Consider the following 18,634-nt stretch of genomic DNA (forward strand, 5'->3'; position numbering starts at 1 on the left):
ATGTTTTATTACCTTATAATAAGGTCCTTTTATGATGAGCTGAATATTGAAATGAATTTTACTATATCCTTGTGATGGGGAGATATGCTCCCCTGTTTACTTGGCACTTCAGTTTGTTGTAATGCAATTGTTTTGTTATTTCTATGTAAGTACTTGAATAAAGAAAAATATCACTTGCCTTCAGGTTCCTTGAGTCTCTACTTAAACACGCGCACGCCTGCACGTCTACCCAATACACATACACGCGCATGACACTTGATATATATGCCTGAAAATACTCACATTTTACACGAACATGTAAACATTAACGTGGTATTATTATATGAACACATTTTAACGTTTGTGAATATTTTGTTTCGCTTTCTGAAAAAAAAAAAAAAAAAAACAACTTAGAGGAAACACGAGCGGCTAAGCTCCGGACTTCCTGTTTCGAGCTCGACTGTTGACTGTTGGAAAGGGATGAGGTCCTCGGAAGATAATAAAACTACCAAATGAAACCGGAATAAAAGTTCACTCAAAATGAGCTGGTATGTATTTCGACTACTGTATTCGTTTAGCTTATAATATTAAAAGTATAACGTTAAATGATGCGTTTATTGTTACTTGAAACAGATGGTTTGTAGACGGGGCTCCGACTATTTCCTGGTAGCGCCACAGAAACTAACGTTACAGTAGGACAGGAGTAAGCGCTAGCTTGTTAAACTCACAAATAAAAACCTTTCTTAGATGCCTCCTAACAATTTAAAGGTGGATAGCAGCGCCTGTTTTATTTAACTGTTGCTAATAACGCGTTAGTTGTTGTAAACCGTTAATTCTGACCGAAGGGTGTATAAAAAGTCGAGTGTTAAATAACTTGTACAGCCCCAAGTTAATGCTAGTTTGGTTGCTTAAACATTAGCGACCAAATATCCTACAAAACAGAATTGACTGTCGCTATTATCAGTTATTGCTGTTTGTTTTTACTGGGTTTAAATTAGGTTGTGCTCTTAGCATAACACGGAAACTTAGCGTAGCTAATTGTTAGGTCAATAGGGTCATAACCAAAGCAATTTAAAGGGATTTGCTCATAAGTTAGCAGTAAACTGCTGGTAGCTAACGTTAGCATTTTCACATCCACTTGAGAACCATTGAGGATATGTGGTATTTTCTTCACTTTCGTGTGCACGTAATCGTAGTATGATGATGTTGTGTCGTTTACCATCTTTATATGTAGAGAAGTGGTGAATCGAGGCTTTCATAGTGGGTGGCGTTAGGTGTTGTTACCCCTAACATGTTTACAGTTACTAACTAAGCTTTCATAAGGTATTTTCAAGCGTCTAGGCCACCAAAATGTTCAAATGTTTTATTCGTATGTGCTTTTTGGGAAACATCTGCCGTATTAAGCTCCTTATCCCCAATTCTGACTTTATCTACTGGAAGATAATCCTTTTACAGATTAGCACTGTTTAATGGTTAATTAAAACAGGGTTTTGGTCATAGTTGGGACTGTTATGTGAGAAGACCACATCTTTTGTATTTAATTGTATACAACCATATCATTTGTCACTTTAATAAGAAGTATAGCTGGTGCAGTGAGCTGTTTAATCAATGAGTTGGTTTACCAAAAACATCATCGGGCAGCTATTTTGATATTTTGGGCAACATTTCTTAGATGTGAAAATTTATTGCATTTTTTCTTCTTATGTGAAATGAATATCTTTGGGTTTGGGACGGTTTGTTTCATAAAATGATCGATGTCAAGTTGTTACTTCTTTGTTATGATGGGTGGTTTTGACAGTTGGCGCTCATGAAAAATCTCACTTATTTCAAATGAGCTTAAATGAGTAGACAAAGACTCATAATATCTAGAGACTCATCATCACGCTAATGATGGCTTTTAAGCCATAAAGTGTCCGTGTCTACTCATTTTAGCCCATATTGAATAAGTGAAATTTTCTATGAATTAAGTTCCTAATTTTGCCACAATCATGCACCTTTTTTACATTGTCTAGATTTTTTGATTTGTGCACATTTTCCATCCAGTTTTACATTAATTGAGAAAATGATTGACAGATTCATGTCATCATATTATTTAAAGATTGATACTTCAAAACCAAATGGAGTCCCTTTGGAGATTTAGATGTTTTTAGTCTTGTGCTGCTGTGTATTACTCCATAGAGCAACAGATGATTATGGAACTAAGTTCAGTGAATGAAGAGAGGTGGTGTGAACAGTTGGTCCTATGACATGGTCTGAATGGATTATTTGCACAAATATTAGCTGAATCTGCAGGCTTTGTCATCATCAGAGCTCTTTCATCCAGCTGGTGACGTCCCTGAGAAAGTAAACAACAGCAAACAAGGCTGTACTATCATTTTCAGCCAAATTATGGCAACAAGAAAAAAGTATTCATTCTCAACAGAATTGCGCATTTCTGATTCTTGACTATTCTTTCAAAAGTCAAGTTTTTTGAAATATTATTTTTATATAATATACATGTATCAAATGGCTTTACAGCATATAATAATCACTAGTTCCTGAGCCAACCTAAGCTTTCCCAAAACCCTCTCTTATGATAATGTTCACTCAAGGATGTCTTAGAGGTTATTTGTCATTTTCTCCACCATGTCTTCCTTTTTTGGCTCTTTATTGGAACAGCTATTGTCTGAAGCTGTAGTGTTATGTACTCCATTTATGTTTTGTTGAGGAAAAGAAAATATAGGGTATTACAAGCCCTTGTTTTTCATGGACCCTTTTGCTGTCTTGTTTTTTTGGCAACAGTTTTTTTTTTAGTTTTCTAGCCAAGTTTTGTTTTCTGTTCGTGGGGAAATGGTTCCCTTTCAGGTTCAACAAGATGTGTGATCTGTTGTAATGTCTGCGCCCATCACTCCATTGATTATATGTTTTAAATAGGAGATGGCGTGTTTCATTGTCTTTTACAACCTACTGTGTGTGGTGCCAGTGATTTCCTTTCGTATTGAAGGATTTCTTTAAAATCCACATGACTGTGAGTTTGACGAGATCAGATCCATAGTTCAACATTGACAAACATTTGGTCAGTGTTTATACTGTATGTTGGAACTTTTCATTGTTTGACCAAACCTTTAGAAATGGCTTTTAAGAAAATAATAGCCTGTTTGGTACATCTTTTTGTACTTGTACAGACAATGAAGTTGGCCTGTTTCTCTGCTACACTTTCTAGGAAGTTTGCAACCTGTTAACATCCACAATGTTTGAATTCTGTGTGTTTGGGCAACATGTTTTGAATTTCATTGTATCACCTAGGATTCAGCTATACCTATTAATTTTTTTACAAGGTTTGCCATATCAGCACTCACTTGTGTGCTGCTATTTAGAAGTTTAAAAAGAGGTTTGGATAAATTCAGTGCTTGTTTCTCACAATTCATGAATGTAGTTCAACAGGAAGTGCAAAGAAAAGAAAGCATATTCTAACAAAGTCTTTCAGTATGTCTGTGACGCGTATGTACATCAACTCCCTTTACAATACGTTTCACATTCTTAGTGTCATTTTCAGGGAAGACAGTAATCATGTAAGCAAGATGGCGTCATGCAGTTCAGTTAGACAGTCAATAGCTGGCAAGCAACGCTTCTACCAGCACGCACCACCAAACACAAGGTCAAGAGTGGGGTGCTTGACCAGTGAAAAGAGTCCTTTATGGGCTCTGCTGACTGATGCATTCCAGTAGGGCCTGCACACTTGCTTCTATGACGTGAGAGGTTTGACTTTGGGGTCATCATCAGAACAATCCCACTTCCCAACATCTTCAACTAGCCCTCTGTGCTCTGTGGAACATCCAAGGTCGAATGATGCATTATTCCTCTAATGGCATACACATTTGCAGTTTTAGTGAAAAGCCATTGGTTCTTCCAGTTGGTGCATAATGTGTCCCGGATAGAGAAGACTGTTGTGTCTTTGTTCTGGCCTACGTGCTTACTCAATGGCGGTGACGTGTAGCCTATTACAGCAAAGATCAGATAGCTCTGTAAATGCAAGTTGACCAACTTGCTGATAATGATAGCACGGGCAATGATTGAACATTACCAATAGCCCCTCTAGTCACGGTCATTCTCTACAATCCTGCTCCTTAAAACTATCCTGCTTACATAGTCTGTATCGTGAGTCATTGGTTCGTATTTACTTGTGTTTAATGGTTAAGTGAATCTTTGGATTCAAGTGTTGTAACGTACAAAAACTATAATGACAGTTGATTATTTTTATCAAATTATCCAGAGTATTTGGCACTGAATACCATGACAATATTCAATTGAGCTACCCACGCCTGCCATCACTAGGCTTAGATCTGTTTTCAGAAAAATTTGGACTTCAGCTGGTGTGTCTTCAGCTGTCTTGTGGTCGGGCCTCTGCCATGTCAGACACTAGTTCTGGGTTCACAGGACCCGACTTACCAGTGTTTCTAAATGTGACAGCCCCTACAGAAATATGGCTGTGTGAAGAAACATTAGAAATGATTCTCACAGTGACTACCATCCTCCCTCTTTCTCATTCTCTCCCTCTCGTTGCCTGCTACATTTTCCCTCTCCCTCCCCGAAGCACACTTCACTCTGTGTGTTTGCCAGTTCTCATGAGCAGTTGAAGAGAGTGACCACTTTCCTTTGGCTCTTCGTAGAAGTGGATATACTCTGAATCTATAACGTTAAGGCCTCTCTTCAGTTTTTTCCCCCAAGCAAATATATACTTTGGTACATTAAAGGGAAAATCCACCCTAATAAGGTTACACTTGGACGGACCCTCTTGATGTCATCGTGAAACAAAGTCTGTCATTTCTGCCAAAATGTATTAAAAAGAGAAAATTGAAAGCTAACATTTAAATATATGTTTCATGGTACATTTATGGCTGTTTGGAACACTATAATGTTTATACTTAAATCTTCCATTGGGCTTTTGCTAAGGGTGTCATGATTTTCTCCCTGACACACCCACCAAGTGGGAGCAAACATCAAAAGCTGTTGCCAAACATTGTGCAATGTTGGTTAAAAAAAATTGTCAAACCAGAAGAACATAAACTCATGTAGAATTGCAAAATCACTTTGAATATACTGCTAGTCCTCTTAGTTTTAAAGAGAATCAACACCAAATCCACAAAGTGACAGTATATGGCCTCTTTTCCACTGCAAGAAAAATCCACTAACACCTGTTGTTATCTGGCGTTTATATTCATGGGGAAAGGCTACAGTCAGTATTCAAATGACTCTGCATTAGTCATAGGTATTTACCAGCTCCAGCTCTGATTGACTTCGATTGGCAGTGATACAAATACAACAGCCAGGTGGACGCACCAATTTTAGTTCCTTTGCTGGCGCGATGGTGGGCCACCACAAAATATTGTCCTTCTCCGTCCAAGCAGTACTCAAACATTGTTCAAAATGAGTTGGCAACGAGTTTTAGAGAGAAATGATGAGAAGGAGATATTAAAAAATATTTAACCACTGTAACATTTTTATTGGCCTCCATACTGCTTTCTACCGTGTACTAGCCTGTTTTCTTGCCTATTAATGGCGTTGCATGTAACACATCAGGCAGAAAGGCCCATTTGTCAGCTCCAGGTTAATGGCACAGGGAAAATAGTTTATCACTTATATATCAGGGGATTTCCTGTGTTTAAAAAACTGCATAAACATGGTAATTTAGTTTGAAAAAATGGATATTTTTCTATTTCATTTTAATACAACCTCACTGGCTGTTATAGCACCGTGTTACACTGTATGTCTACTTTTTATGTATGATTCATGTTTTTTCCCCTGAAATTTCATTATAAAATAGTTTATCATTGAAATGTGCACATACTGCTATTGCATGTATGAGATAATTCAGCTGTATTTGTTTAGAAAGTCTCACTGAGATAGAGATTGCTTTTATAAAATTAAACTGAGACAAATTACATACATATACATCATAGTAAGACCATTCAGTCACATAAAGCAATCATCATGCATACATGCACAGACACACACACACACACACACAAATTAAAACAACCCCAAACATTACTAGTATGAAAACCTTTAATATCCCTCAGAGGAATAAGTGTCTCCAATTTGTTTTGCAGTTTGTTCGGTGGTGGTACATAGGACCTATTTGTAAAAAAGCTATTAATAAATATGAGTCACTTGTGTAGCTGTGAGTTGTTGTAGTTTCTGCTTGAATTAGGGATTCATCATTCATAAACACTGTAAAAAATTAGAAGGGTCATATGCCAAACAAAGGAACACAGCGTGCTTAACGCAACTGACTAAAAGTGTAATGGGATATGTACTTAACACAATAAACTACGAGAGAGGCAACTTTTGGTGATTGGTTGTTCCATATCTGACCAGGCTGTATTGATTCACAAGTAGTTGTTTGAATATTTAAATCTCATAGTAAAAATGGATCATCTATGCGAGGCTGGTTCTTCTTATTGTAGCATTGGGGGAGCACTGATTGATCTGCAGCCTAAATTTGCATTCAGTTAATCAAATTTATTGAATTAAATTATGCTGATGTTGTATTTTGGAAAGGGAATTCCATCCAGTTTCATAGGCAGCTACTTACGTATGTACTGCATTTAATGTGACGTTATAGTGTACTTATCAGGTAATCAAAGAAAGGTGAGTCACATGAGATGGTGGTGAGTAATTTCTGTAGTTATTTTCCGTGGTGGCTCACCCGAGTGATGACACAGTGGGTGAAACTTCTCTTCACGGCCAAAAGCTACAAAATATTTTTAGGCATCAGTAATCTTTACAGATTGGAATGAATAAAGGATTCATTCAAAACTTCAATTAAGATAAGGTCAGGACAAATGTTAGCTGATACAACCTAAAGCACAGCACCAACACAGAGAGCAAATCAAAGGAAATCTTGATACCTGTGCCACCAGTGAAACATGTTATTTTTTTTACTAGATTAATCCTGCTGTTATTTGACCATGTTGAGTTTTGTGATTGAGCTGTCATCAAAAGGATCTTCCCCACAGCATTCCCTGGTTGCACAACGAGGCCCTACATCACACCCTTTCTTTTCCATCTCATTAGTCTACACACCTTTCTTTTGACGCAGCTGCTGCCTCACCCTGCCTGTCAGCCGCAACTGTCCATCATATATCTTAGATTTCAGGCTATTAGTGCCACATCAATGACAACCAACAGCCAAGCACATTGGCAAGGAAGTTTTTTTCCGTCTTCTGCATCCCCAAAGCACTCTGATGCTCAGCAGCAACTTATTAAGGCAATGGCAAGGTTTTGAAATGGGGATAAAAGATTGTGTTTTAACTAAGAAGGAACAGGTTTCTTAACCAAAACTATAGTCAGGATGGCGGTGTGTTTGTCTTTCAAGAGTGAAGAAAAGTTTGTATTTCATTCTCAAAATGAGGTGCAACCACGGCAGTTACGCTAAACCTCAAGATATGTTTTGTTTTTGAATTAATTTGTAGCACCTGTCTCAAGTTTTCTTTTAAAAGCAAGTAAAGGTGTCTAGGCTTACTATTGTCTTGATATAAAATAAAGCATATACATCTGTGTTTGATAGCCTGCTGTGGTCATGCAGTAAAGCCACACTTTGAAGAGGGGACAACCACTTCTGTTTAGTGATATCCGCCTGCAATGGGAGCCAGATGTGTTTAGTGATGACATGTTAATGTACATGGCTTTGGCTGCACACTCCAGAGAAGCAGGGATTTAGATTGCTGGTGTCAGGGGTCTAAAAGTGGCACTTACCTTTAGACCTTTACCATCCTCTAATTACCCATCATGCCATCATGACAGTCTAAGCATTCAGTCATTTTCCAGTTGCCTATGTGCGCTCACCTTTCACTTGTTTTTGTGTGATTTCAGGATTCCCTTCAAGATTGGCCAGCCAAAGAAGCAGATTGTCTCAAAAACCGTAAGTCCTTCACTAGAACAAAAGTTCATCAATCGAAAAGATTTATAGTATAAAATTAAATCAAATTTATGTAAATGAATAAATGTAAAACTTGCTATAAATTTCCAGTGTGAAGGATTTAATGGTGTCTAGCAGTGACATGTAGAAAAGAATGGAAACTAAAAAGGCCAATGGCCCCAGCTAGAGCCAGTGTTTGGTTTATCTATTTTGGACTACTGTAGAAACGACATGGCATACTCTGTTGAAGACCAACTCCATCTAGATATAAACCTCTCATTCTAAGGTAAAGAAAACACAATGCTCTGTCCGTTTTAACACTTTAATAGTGATGCCATTAAGGTCCATATATAACACATTTAAAAAAAAAAATGATTGTGTTAATCGCTAAAGGATACTCTTGTCTTCAAGCGGCTGTACTGGGCTTTTAAAGCTAGAATGATAATACTGGTATCATCTGAAACTGGAATACCTGAGGAATCCAGTCGCACTAACCATGTCATGCTATTGTCTCAGTAAAGGGACTGAATAAGGCTCCAAAGTTAGGCAAACTTTTGCAGATGGAAAACTGGCATAGCCATTTCACAGGGGTCCCTTGACCTCTGACCTCAGGATATCTGGAAATGAGTTCTGTGGGTACCCATGAGTCTCATCTTTACAGACATGCCCACTTTATGATAGTTTCATGCAGTTTTCTTGCCGTCATTCAATTCCCAATCGAGACAATCAGGTAAGAATTGCTTTACCTTGTCAATATGGACTGTTTTGAACTAAAACTGAACTGTTTTGGAATGCAAAATAATAGGGAAAAATGCAATTAATTGAGATTAACTATTGGAATTCTTTGATGAAAATATTTTAAAATATTATATTTTGAATTTAATATTCTATTTATGCCAATAGATCTCCCTAAATCCCTCACACTGGACTGTTAAGGTAGTAGAGTGTTTTTGTGAAAGTTCAACTGTATATGTCAAGTTCCACAAATAGTGTATACAACATGAATATTTGTCTAAATAATGTCATTAGAGTGCCGCACCCGAAAGAGTAATGTCTTAGCCAAGCAAGGGGGCAGAGGTGGTTACCTTGTAGTGACAGTGAGTGGGTGATCTCCTTGCTGGGGAAAACCACTTCCATTATAATGGGTCTGTGGCCCGGCAGTCGTTGTCAGACTGGGTTTCCAGCTTCCTGTGCCATCCTAGGCAAAAACCAGGGAGTGGGTTAGAGGCAGCACAGTTAGATGATCCACTAGTGACAAAGTGTCAGCTGCCCTCCTCCTCGTCTTGGCCACTGTGTTTATATCCAGGAGCCCACAGAACCACAAGACAGGAACTCATGCTGCCTCTGTAACCTGCTTGGCATGTTTTAGAGGCATAGTTGGAGCAGCTGTTTCAGCCCTTGTTGACCCTGGGAACTTGATGTACTCAAGTATTTTACCTGCATTTTAACAGCTGGAACCACTTGAGTTATAGTGGTTAGCTATAGCTGTTGAATATTACCCCAAAAAACGTCCTTATTCCTGAGAAAGTATAGGGACGGTTATGGCTCAGGGGATTGAGTGGGTCGTCAGCTATTTGGAAGATCAGCATTTCGATTCCCGGCTGCTCCATTCTTCAGATGATGCTAAGGGTAAAGAGGAATTGGTCCCCAAATTTTTTTTTGTCCGTGCTCTTGTGAGATGTAGCTCCTCAGACTTTGTAGTCTGCCATATATTGTTGTGTTCATACCTTGTGATAATCCATGTGACAAATATTTTAAATAATATCAGACAATTTTACATTACATGTATTCTCTTTTTTTTTAGGTTGAAAGAGACTTTGAGCGGGAATATGACAAGCTTCAAAAGTAAGTCTGCCTTTTGAACCATGGTCCATATTAAGGTAGATGATCAAAAAGTGTTTTATGTGTGGTAATGATGGCTCTTTGGAGAGTTGTGATTGTAATACCAGGTTATAAAGAACGCAAAGCTGTCTTTGTTTGTTGTGTGCTGGAGGTACAGTGCATGCATGTGTGTAAAATTGTGGTCTTTGGTACCTTCAGTTTTGTGAAAGGTGACTTCTGCAACATGTTTGACAACATTTTATTTTTTTTAAGTACTGTTCTACAAGAAGCTTTTATGTTGTTATGATTTTGGCGGCCCCTGTGGACAAAAGCGGAAATTTTTCCCAGAATGAAGACTGTGTTTCCCATGAGCACAACTGCTCGGTGTCTTAAGATCTTGATCTGGCTAGCATGTGCATTTGTTTTGGTAATGAGTGAAAGAAAGATGCCTCTTGCTTTTAATACTACTTGTCTTTTCCTAACACGTTAAAATGCAAAGCAGTGAGACAGCCAATCTGTTTATGGCTATGTATGATTTATAACGGTTATATGGCAATGGTAAAACAAAGAAAACCTTGTTTTAGTACCACTCATACACTTAAAGTTCATGTAAGCGGACAACTGACATATTTGGGTTCTTCGTTGTGGTAAACATGAGTCAGCTTTGATTTAGCCAAAAATGTGAATTCGTATATCAATGTAAAACCACATCACACAATGTATTTTGTATATTAAATAGATAAATTGCATACCTGTCTAGGAGGATGAGGATGATTTTTCTCTTGGCTGATCCTGACCTAGTATCAGGCACAACCACAAAATACAACTTCAGAAATCTCCTAGCCTCTGAACATGGGGCACCTGCTCTACCAACTGAGCTACTGGGTGCCCCCTGCTTCCCTTTAACAGGCTAATGTACTACTAACTGTGAAACCTTTCCTGGGAAAATGTAAACATAGGCTCCTCTGGTCTGCATACAGTGAATCATTTTGTTTAATTTTGCAGGGAATCAAACCCATTGACAGGCATTAAGAATGACTATACACCGGGTTGTCATGGTCATTAAAACACTGAAAAGTCATGGCATTTCACAAATACATCTTTCAAGTCAAGGAATTAGTAAAAAATACTGAAGTTTTTGTAAAAGTCATGAAATTCGTTAAAGTGATCTTCCATGGATTAAAGTGATCTTCCATGGATAACCTTTCTCATAATGTCACGTAACAGCAAATTTATTTAATTATCTAATATGCATCAATGTTTGACATTTTGTTTACCATCAATTACGTTTCTTAACTTTCTCCTTGTGTTCTGTCTCTCCCTGCATGTATGCCAGCTAACTGAAAGTATGTTTGTGGGAACCCTGTATATAGAAACAGCCAATCTTTTTGCTGATGGCCCTGTTTGGTTATATAGGTCACATAGAGGCATACGTATTATAAATTTCATAATCAGTTAAAATCTCCTTGTACTTGATTTAAACCGAGCCATAGGTCAGAGGTCTCCTTGTGCCAGTATGAAAAATTAATTCCCTTATTATTTTCAGTAAAAATGCTAAGTACACTACCATGAGCAACATTTAATTTTCAAGTTACTTAGGATACTTTTAAACAAAAGGCAGCACAGTAATTAACACTGTCACCTCACAGCTAGAGGGTTAATTGGTGACTTTGAATTACCAGTAGAAGTGAGTGTGGGCGTTAATGATCGTATGTCTCTATGTGTCAGAAGTGTGATAGTCTGGCGATTTGTCCAGTGTGTAATCCGTCAGCTGGGATCTGTTGCAGCCCCTCCACAATCCTTAAGAGGACAAGCGATCACAGAAAATGGATGGATGGATGAAACTTAACCTTATTATCATAAATTTGGTTATTATGTGTATCATTTATAAATATATATAATAGAATAGAATACAGTTATTTTATTATCTACATGTAGGTACTTTACATGTTTACAAAGCACTCTGAGAAAGTCACACCTAAAATGCTCCTCATTGTACACACAGTTTCTTTGTCACACCCAATTTAACAATCCCTGCTGCGTTTGGGCACTTTTTTTTTCTTCTCAACATTAAACTGTGAAAGGACCCACATTTGAGCTATGGTGGAGTCTGAAATTAGAAATTGGGAAAGAGAGCTTTGTTTAGATTAGATCTTTCCCTAAACCTCAGATAAACTTAGATTAAAGCTAAAGTTATAAACTTGAAATTTCCTTGAAATGCACCTTTGTGTTTGCAAATTAAGAAAAGGTTTAAATGTTTAAGTATTTCATACTCTTGCAGATGTAGACATTCTCATTGCTTTTTACAAGTAAATTAAAAGCTACAAATTGAATATATAAACTATTGAGTACTATTATTTAACCTCTTCGAATTGAGTAATATGATGTCAGTGTTTCCGTGAAACAAAGGAGAAAGGGGTTCAGAGCACTCAAGCACCCAAGACCAGAGAACTCACTACATCGGGGCCTTCTCTTACTGTGAGGACGAGGTTATAGAAACTCCCCGAGGGCCTTGCAGAATGAGTGGGAGCACCATTTTCCTCTCAGGTTTTGTTGAGTAGGAGGGCCCATTATCAGGAAGGTGTGGTGCCAATAGACCTTATAGATGAGTCAGAGCAGCAGGCATGTACAGACTTTTAGGTTCTCCACCCTAGAGATCCATATCAACACACAGTGGTGCATCTCTGGCCTAAATATACTTGGTAGGCTTCACCATGATTTCTGTTTTTGAATTCTGCCTGCCTGACAAAGATTTTGTTGTAATTTCACTTATGATTTTACTGGGTTAATTATACTGAATATTTAAAAAGTATGAGCACTGGCTGATACAGATTTTTTTAGCCCAGTACTTATATCAGTTTTTCAGGGCCCTGACACAAGCCGATGGTCAGTTATCCGTCAGTGTTTGGCTGTCTGTGAGCATCTGTCGAGCATCTACAAACTTGTTGTATGTGGTAAGATTATTTTTTTAGCCATTGAGCTATTTAGAAGAAACGATTAATTGTTTATGTTATTGTTCTCTAGCACCTAGTTAATGTCCTTTTGTTCTTGAAATATCAGGTTTCGTTGCTACTGTGCTAACTGACTAACTTGTGTCTTGAATCCATCCTGTCAGTCCTCTGGCTTTCCTTTTTGAATTATGACTACAGGCTGCCGCTGACACAGAACGTACATGCTTGTTGGCGGCTGTCTGGAGTTTTTTCAATGTGTTCATGTGCAATTTTTTGACCGAGACACAGACGGCCTGAGGCGACACAACACTCAACCTTCGTCACCACTATTTTTTTATGTCAATTTGTGTCTTGGTCAGTATCTTGGCCTTAAGAGTTACATATGTCGGTAAACAATATATGAGCCAATTTTTTTTATTTCGTTTACCTTTTTACATGGATGCATTACATAAAAAAATTAGATGAGTAACTCTTGAATTTGGTATTAACCAAAATATGTATTGAACTGGACATCATAACAAACTGTGTATCGCCAGGGCGATTTGCAAAACAAAAACATGCTATCAATAAATGACAGCCTCACTGCATTTAGCAGCTTGAATGCTAATTGGCTCAACTGCATTCCCTGACCTGATTCTTGTGTGAATGGCAGATATTTACCCAAAAGGAATCTGGTGTGAATGGTCAAACGTGGTTGAATGCCTGTTCATTATCTAGTGTCATGCAAAGGGTTTGTGTGTGAAAGTCCTGTGAAATGCAGTAGTGTCTTTCCAGTTTTCATTCGGCGATGTGACAAGATGATTGTGGCTGCAAAGGCCCATCGTTGGGGCACTGGAGCAAGGAGCAGCAGCTGTTCCACTAGGCCGCTCTATTAGCACCTTTTGGAAAGAGACTCCAGGCTCACCTGGCACTCGTCCAGGATGGCTCTCTCACTGTCAGCACTGACAGAGTAGGGAAGATGCAACAGTATTGTGCAACACATTTTAAAGTAGGAGGTACTATCTGGAACACGAGTCTCACATGCACAAACAAGCACTACAAGAACACATCTTGAGTGTACAGGCATTGGACTGAGAGCATGCTAGTTTGTTTACATAGTGAGATGCTTTCACCCACTATCCTGCAACCCGATCTCCATGACTGGCAGGGTTTTACTGTTATACTGTTATTTTCCTCATTCCATATTTGCCTCCTTTCATTACTCTCAAGTGTTAACTGTGTCAGCCAATTTACAAGGCTATTTTAGTTTGAGTTTGTTTTGCATAATGCCCTCCGTTGACTTCACTGGCGTTCAGAATTGCATTCAAAACTAAGTCGAGTTATGCAGTATGATTTCTCAACTGATTCTGATTGCTGTCATCACAAAGATGGAAAGGATAAATCTGATCACATATCAGCATTTCCAGATGTTTTTAACAATGCCAGAAGCAATTTTCTAGTTGTAATCTAATAGCCGCGTGGACAAATTCTCAATAATAGTCAAAAGATTCTCTCAACAAAACAGAAAAACTGTAATGATAGTCTGTTCTCAGTGACCTGAGCTCTTCACACCAGATACGTTGTCCAGCTCTAAAAGGAAATGTGCTGGGCAACCTATGTAATGGAAACAGGAAGATGACTTGTAATTATTATACTGATTAAAGCCAGCCTGAAGTATTGCTAATAATATTGACTATAATGTGAGAAGCATTCGCTACAATTAGAAATGTCTATTTTTCTTAGAGTATATTTTGATTGCTGTAGAGGAAGGCCGATATGGCTTATGAGACCCAGTTACATCTAATTGGTGAGAGAAATACACAAAGTTACTGTGGAGATTGTTCTGACAGAATGTTTTTTTTCCTGTGGTGTGAACAATAAGGGATGAAGTTACATCATTTACTGCAAATGACATTTTTGGAACAACCTCCATCTGGTCTGTGGCGATTCAGTGCAAAATCCCAAAACATGTCAAGACAAGTTGTCAGGACAAGTTGTGATAGGGAATAATTAAAAATTTTTAGTTACCCCTAGACCCTACAGCCTCAGAGCATACTAGCCCTTTGTTGGGGCAACAAACAAATATATAAATTAAACTGTAACAGATAATTAAATATCAAAGCCATTACAAATGCAATCTGACATGGTCTGCATGCTTTCTACTGCTGTTATTGGCAGTTGCACAGGACCTCATGAGCCATTTTGCTTTGTTTTATGAAATTTAGCTGTGTGACCTCATCAGAGCTGTAATGATTCGTTGACTAATAGATCAGTCAATAATCAGAAAATAATCATTAACTATTATCGCAATCGATTCATTGTTAATATAATTTTTCATGCAAAAACAGCAGAAAATGCTGTTTTACAGCAATGCAAATATGGAGATTTCCTGCTTTTCTCTGTTTTACATCATTTTAAACCGAATAACTTTGGGTTTTGGACTGCAAAAACACATTTAAAGCTTGGACTCTGAGAAATTTAGAAATTATCCACTGTTTTCTGACATGTTATAGCTCACACAGTTAATCAAGAAAATAATCAGCAGATTAATCTATAATGAAAATAATCATTAGTTGCAGCCCTAGACCTAATTTGTTTTGTTTCTCTTGGACATATTGAAATCTTCACCAATAAATGAATGTTATTAATGATAAATGGTAATAGCAATTTTGAGGTGCATTATTCCTCTGGATCCCTACTCTTTCGTTTTTAATGGTTTTAACAGGCAGTGTTGAAGCAGCAGATATTGAGTAACATTCATATTTGGTTCATGCACCTGTGTTTACACTGGAGTTACCCACTGTTTGTTTGTCTCCCAGCTGCTGAACAATAAAAAAACTACCAAAACCTTGTATTTGGAGGAACCAGACTGCCATTTGTGGTTTTTATAGCCATGTGTGGGATACCAATGTCCTTAAATCTTGTGGCCAGTGGCCATAGTGCCCCCACCAGAAATCCCATGGGATTACACAGCTATTGTCTTTCTTGTTAATATAATCCCTCAAAGCAAAGATGGAAATGAAACCCCAGCACGTTCCTTTTTCATCAAACCAGGAGAAGTGATATGACAGCAGTCTCAGGGGAGATTCTAAACCCCTCGTTTGCCTTAATTGATATAATGAATGGCATGTGTTTTCAGCCTCCATAGTCTGGTAATTGCCATTTTTAACACCCATCAATGGAATATGTGCAGTGGAATGATTGAAGACATTAATGCTTTTGAGCGGAAATGTAGTTGACAGTAACAAGAAGGATTCCCTGTATTATTAATTAGCTAACGGATGTGATAATAACATTTTATGTGGAACCAATGAAATGTGTAATTCCTTCTTGAAACATGTTTTTTAATGTACTAATTTCCTTTTCTATGTTTTTGGTTTGGATGTTTTCTTTGCCAATGTCAACATGTCTTGACTGAATAGAATAGATTTTAAACCGTATATAGATGTATTATGTTAAGGGTGTGGAGATGCTGTACCATTGTTGTCACATTTATTATTTTTTCCTGTTCTGTCTATAACTAGTGCCATTGTTTGTTATACATTTCAGTGCATATTTCCCATCGTTGTCAGTGTTACTGATGCTTTAGTGTATTACTAGACCAGAAGCTGGCAGGTAATCATTCTTCTTCTTGTCTTACAGGCTGGAGGATCAGACGAAAAAGCTTCACAAGGACATGAAGAAAAGCACTGAGGCTGATTTAGGTGTGTTCTGCCACCAACTTCTGTGTTACCGCCTGGTGCGCCATTGATCTCCACTTGTTCACCAACATACTTGATGTTGCTTGGCAGGTTTTTCAGGGCTAGAAAGATGCTTTGGTTGTCTTGGTTTGTTTGGTGGTGCATCAGTTCTCTGAACAACTCGACAAATGAGACAAAAGAGTGCGGGTTTTCGCTTTAATCTTTTATAGGTTTTTCCAGGCTATCACAGTGCGTGAGTTTTGGATTTAAGAGTGCATCTTTTTGTGCAGTTTTCAGTTAAGGCTCTACTTTCTGCCATCTCTGCCTTCATTTATTCATACATTTGTCGGCCACAGAAACTATGTTTACTCTACTTTTTATTTGCTTATTTGTTGGTTTTGGAGTTGTGTATTTGGGAAGCAGCAGTAGACATGGCCTGTGGTAAGTAGTCAGTTGTGGGGGTGGAGGAGCGGGGACGGATGGAGGAGTGAGAGGCTTCTTCATTTCCTCTCCTTTGTGCTCTGGAATATGGATGTCTGCATCATCAAAGTGTCATAGCTGTCAGGTCCTCATTATCGTTAATGGATTCCATCTGTTGCACAGGTCCCGTCTCCACCAACTGCTACCAAACAAAGAACTGGACCTACTCTGCATGTCAGCGCTGCATTTAATACACTGCTTTCTATATCGACCGTCATTTATCAAGTCAAGGGTGGTGATATGCAGAGCTCCATTGAACTCACTGCCAATTAGCAGGCGAGGGACGATAATATCTTTTAAGGCTTGCTCCGGTTTACAGTTTCAATTAGACTAAGTAACAGGATGCAACAAAAGTGGCAGGGATAACTGTGCTTTTCATAGTGAGGAATTGTTCATGTTGCTTCAGCCCCAGGTGATTGCAAGGGACTTGAGCTTTACATATTTGCACCTTACTAACACAAATCATTAAATCACTATTCCCAGGTCACCTTTTCATTTTCCTGACCCGATAATAAACATGTCTCTCAGACAAGGCCAAATCAAGCAATGTGTTACCTGTCAAACACAGAGAGAGGCAGGAATGCAACACCACAATAACTGATTGGTTAAAAATTGGTCTTGAGAGAATCCCGAGGGAGTGTGAAAAGAGACCAATGAGTGTTCCAGATCTCCATAAAGACCATTTTCACCACAGCCTTTCCTGTCAGCTTGTATCTCCTCAGTGAAGCTCATTTATTTTGACTCTGAAGCCATAATCTGATATGTGCTCTGTGCCTAAACAAAGTGGCATGAGTGCAGATTAACAGTAATTGGTGCTGTCAGTGTATAGACATTGCAAAGATTCTTGGTGCTCTGGTGAATACTTAACACAGCAACCCGCCCCACCAACCCCACCCCCCACCCCTCCAATTTTTACAATTGGGGCAGCACTCTGCCATCCTGCTTTTGGTCTTCAGTTCTTTCCCAAAAGCTTGCTTTTGAAGACCCCACCATATTCAAACACAGACACTGATGAAATGCTTAAACCCTTGGGGTAATCTACTATAATGGTTCAAGAAAAATGTACAAATCTGGCATTGAATTGGATTAGAATGTGTAGATGAGGACATCTTCGGTAACCATTTATATGGACTGTAGTCTAAATGATTGTCTTTCACAAAGTTATTTTACTACGTTTTAACATTATCTTCTGCTCTGTGTGTGTGTGTGTGTGTGTGTGTCTGTCTGTCTGTCAGCTATGTCCAAAGCAGCAGTGAAGATCTCTGCAGACCTGCTCAGTAACCCGCTGTGTGAGCAGGACCAGGCCTTCCTGGACTCCATGACAGCTTTAGATACAGCCATGAGACGTATGGACGCCTTCAACCAGGAGAAGGTCAGACCCATTCCCACAGTCTTTCACATTTTTAATTTTTAGTGTGTTATCTCACTCTTTTGCTGTCTTTCCCTGCTTTGTTTCCTTGGCACTTGGCATTGGCACGGATACTATCAGATCGGTATCGGGGGAAATGTCTTTCCTCAGACATACAAAGTAGGAAACTAGATGAGTTTTTTGTTGGAAATGTGTGTTTTCATATTTGTCAATATTGTGCAGCCTGTGGACTAAAAACTATCCGTATGTCTTTCCTTCTGCTGTTTTTGAAAAGCATCTGTGGCATCATCCTCTATAAGCTCAAGCTACTGGTTATCAGCTGTGAAGATTGATGCATTTGTGACTCACTGGTGTCTAAAATAACTCGCACAATTGAAAGGCCTTTTCTCAACAGGAAAATATGTAATACCACAAAATTCATTTGGCTTCAGTTCAACACTTTTTTTAAACATCCATTGTTTAGCCCATATAGTCT

At 38.4% G+C, this 18,634-nt stretch overlaps 1 protein-coding gene across 1 annotated transcript in view; it reads left to right on the forward strand.

The window, feature by feature from the left end:
• The first annotated feature begins 393 nt into the window (after positions 1–393).
• The window catches only part of bin3 (bridging integrator 3), a 32,638-nt gene continuing 14,397 nt past the window's right edge, over positions 394–18,634 (forward strand). The window contains exons 1-5 of the mRNA XM_042488196.2: positions 394–527; positions 7,834–7,882; positions 9,684–9,724; positions 16,273–16,334; positions 18,026–18,162. Of these exons, the coding sequence (XP_042344130.1) occupies positions 520–527; positions 7,834–7,882; positions 9,684–9,724; positions 16,273–16,334; positions 18,026–18,162 (297 nt within the window). The 5' untranslated portion in view covers positions 394–519. The remainder of the gene's footprint in view (positions 528–7,833; positions 7,883–9,683; positions 9,725–16,272; positions 16,335–18,025; positions 18,163–18,634) is intronic.

The sequence above is a fragment of the Plectropomus leopardus genome, chromosome 4, assembly GCF_026936395.1.
Source record: "Plectropomus leopardus strain MGB_pleo_1.0 chromosome 4, ASM2693639v1, whole genome shotgun sequence".
NCBI classification, from domain to species: Eukaryota; Metazoa; Chordata; class Actinopteri; order Perciformes; family Serranidae; genus Plectropomus; species Plectropomus leopardus.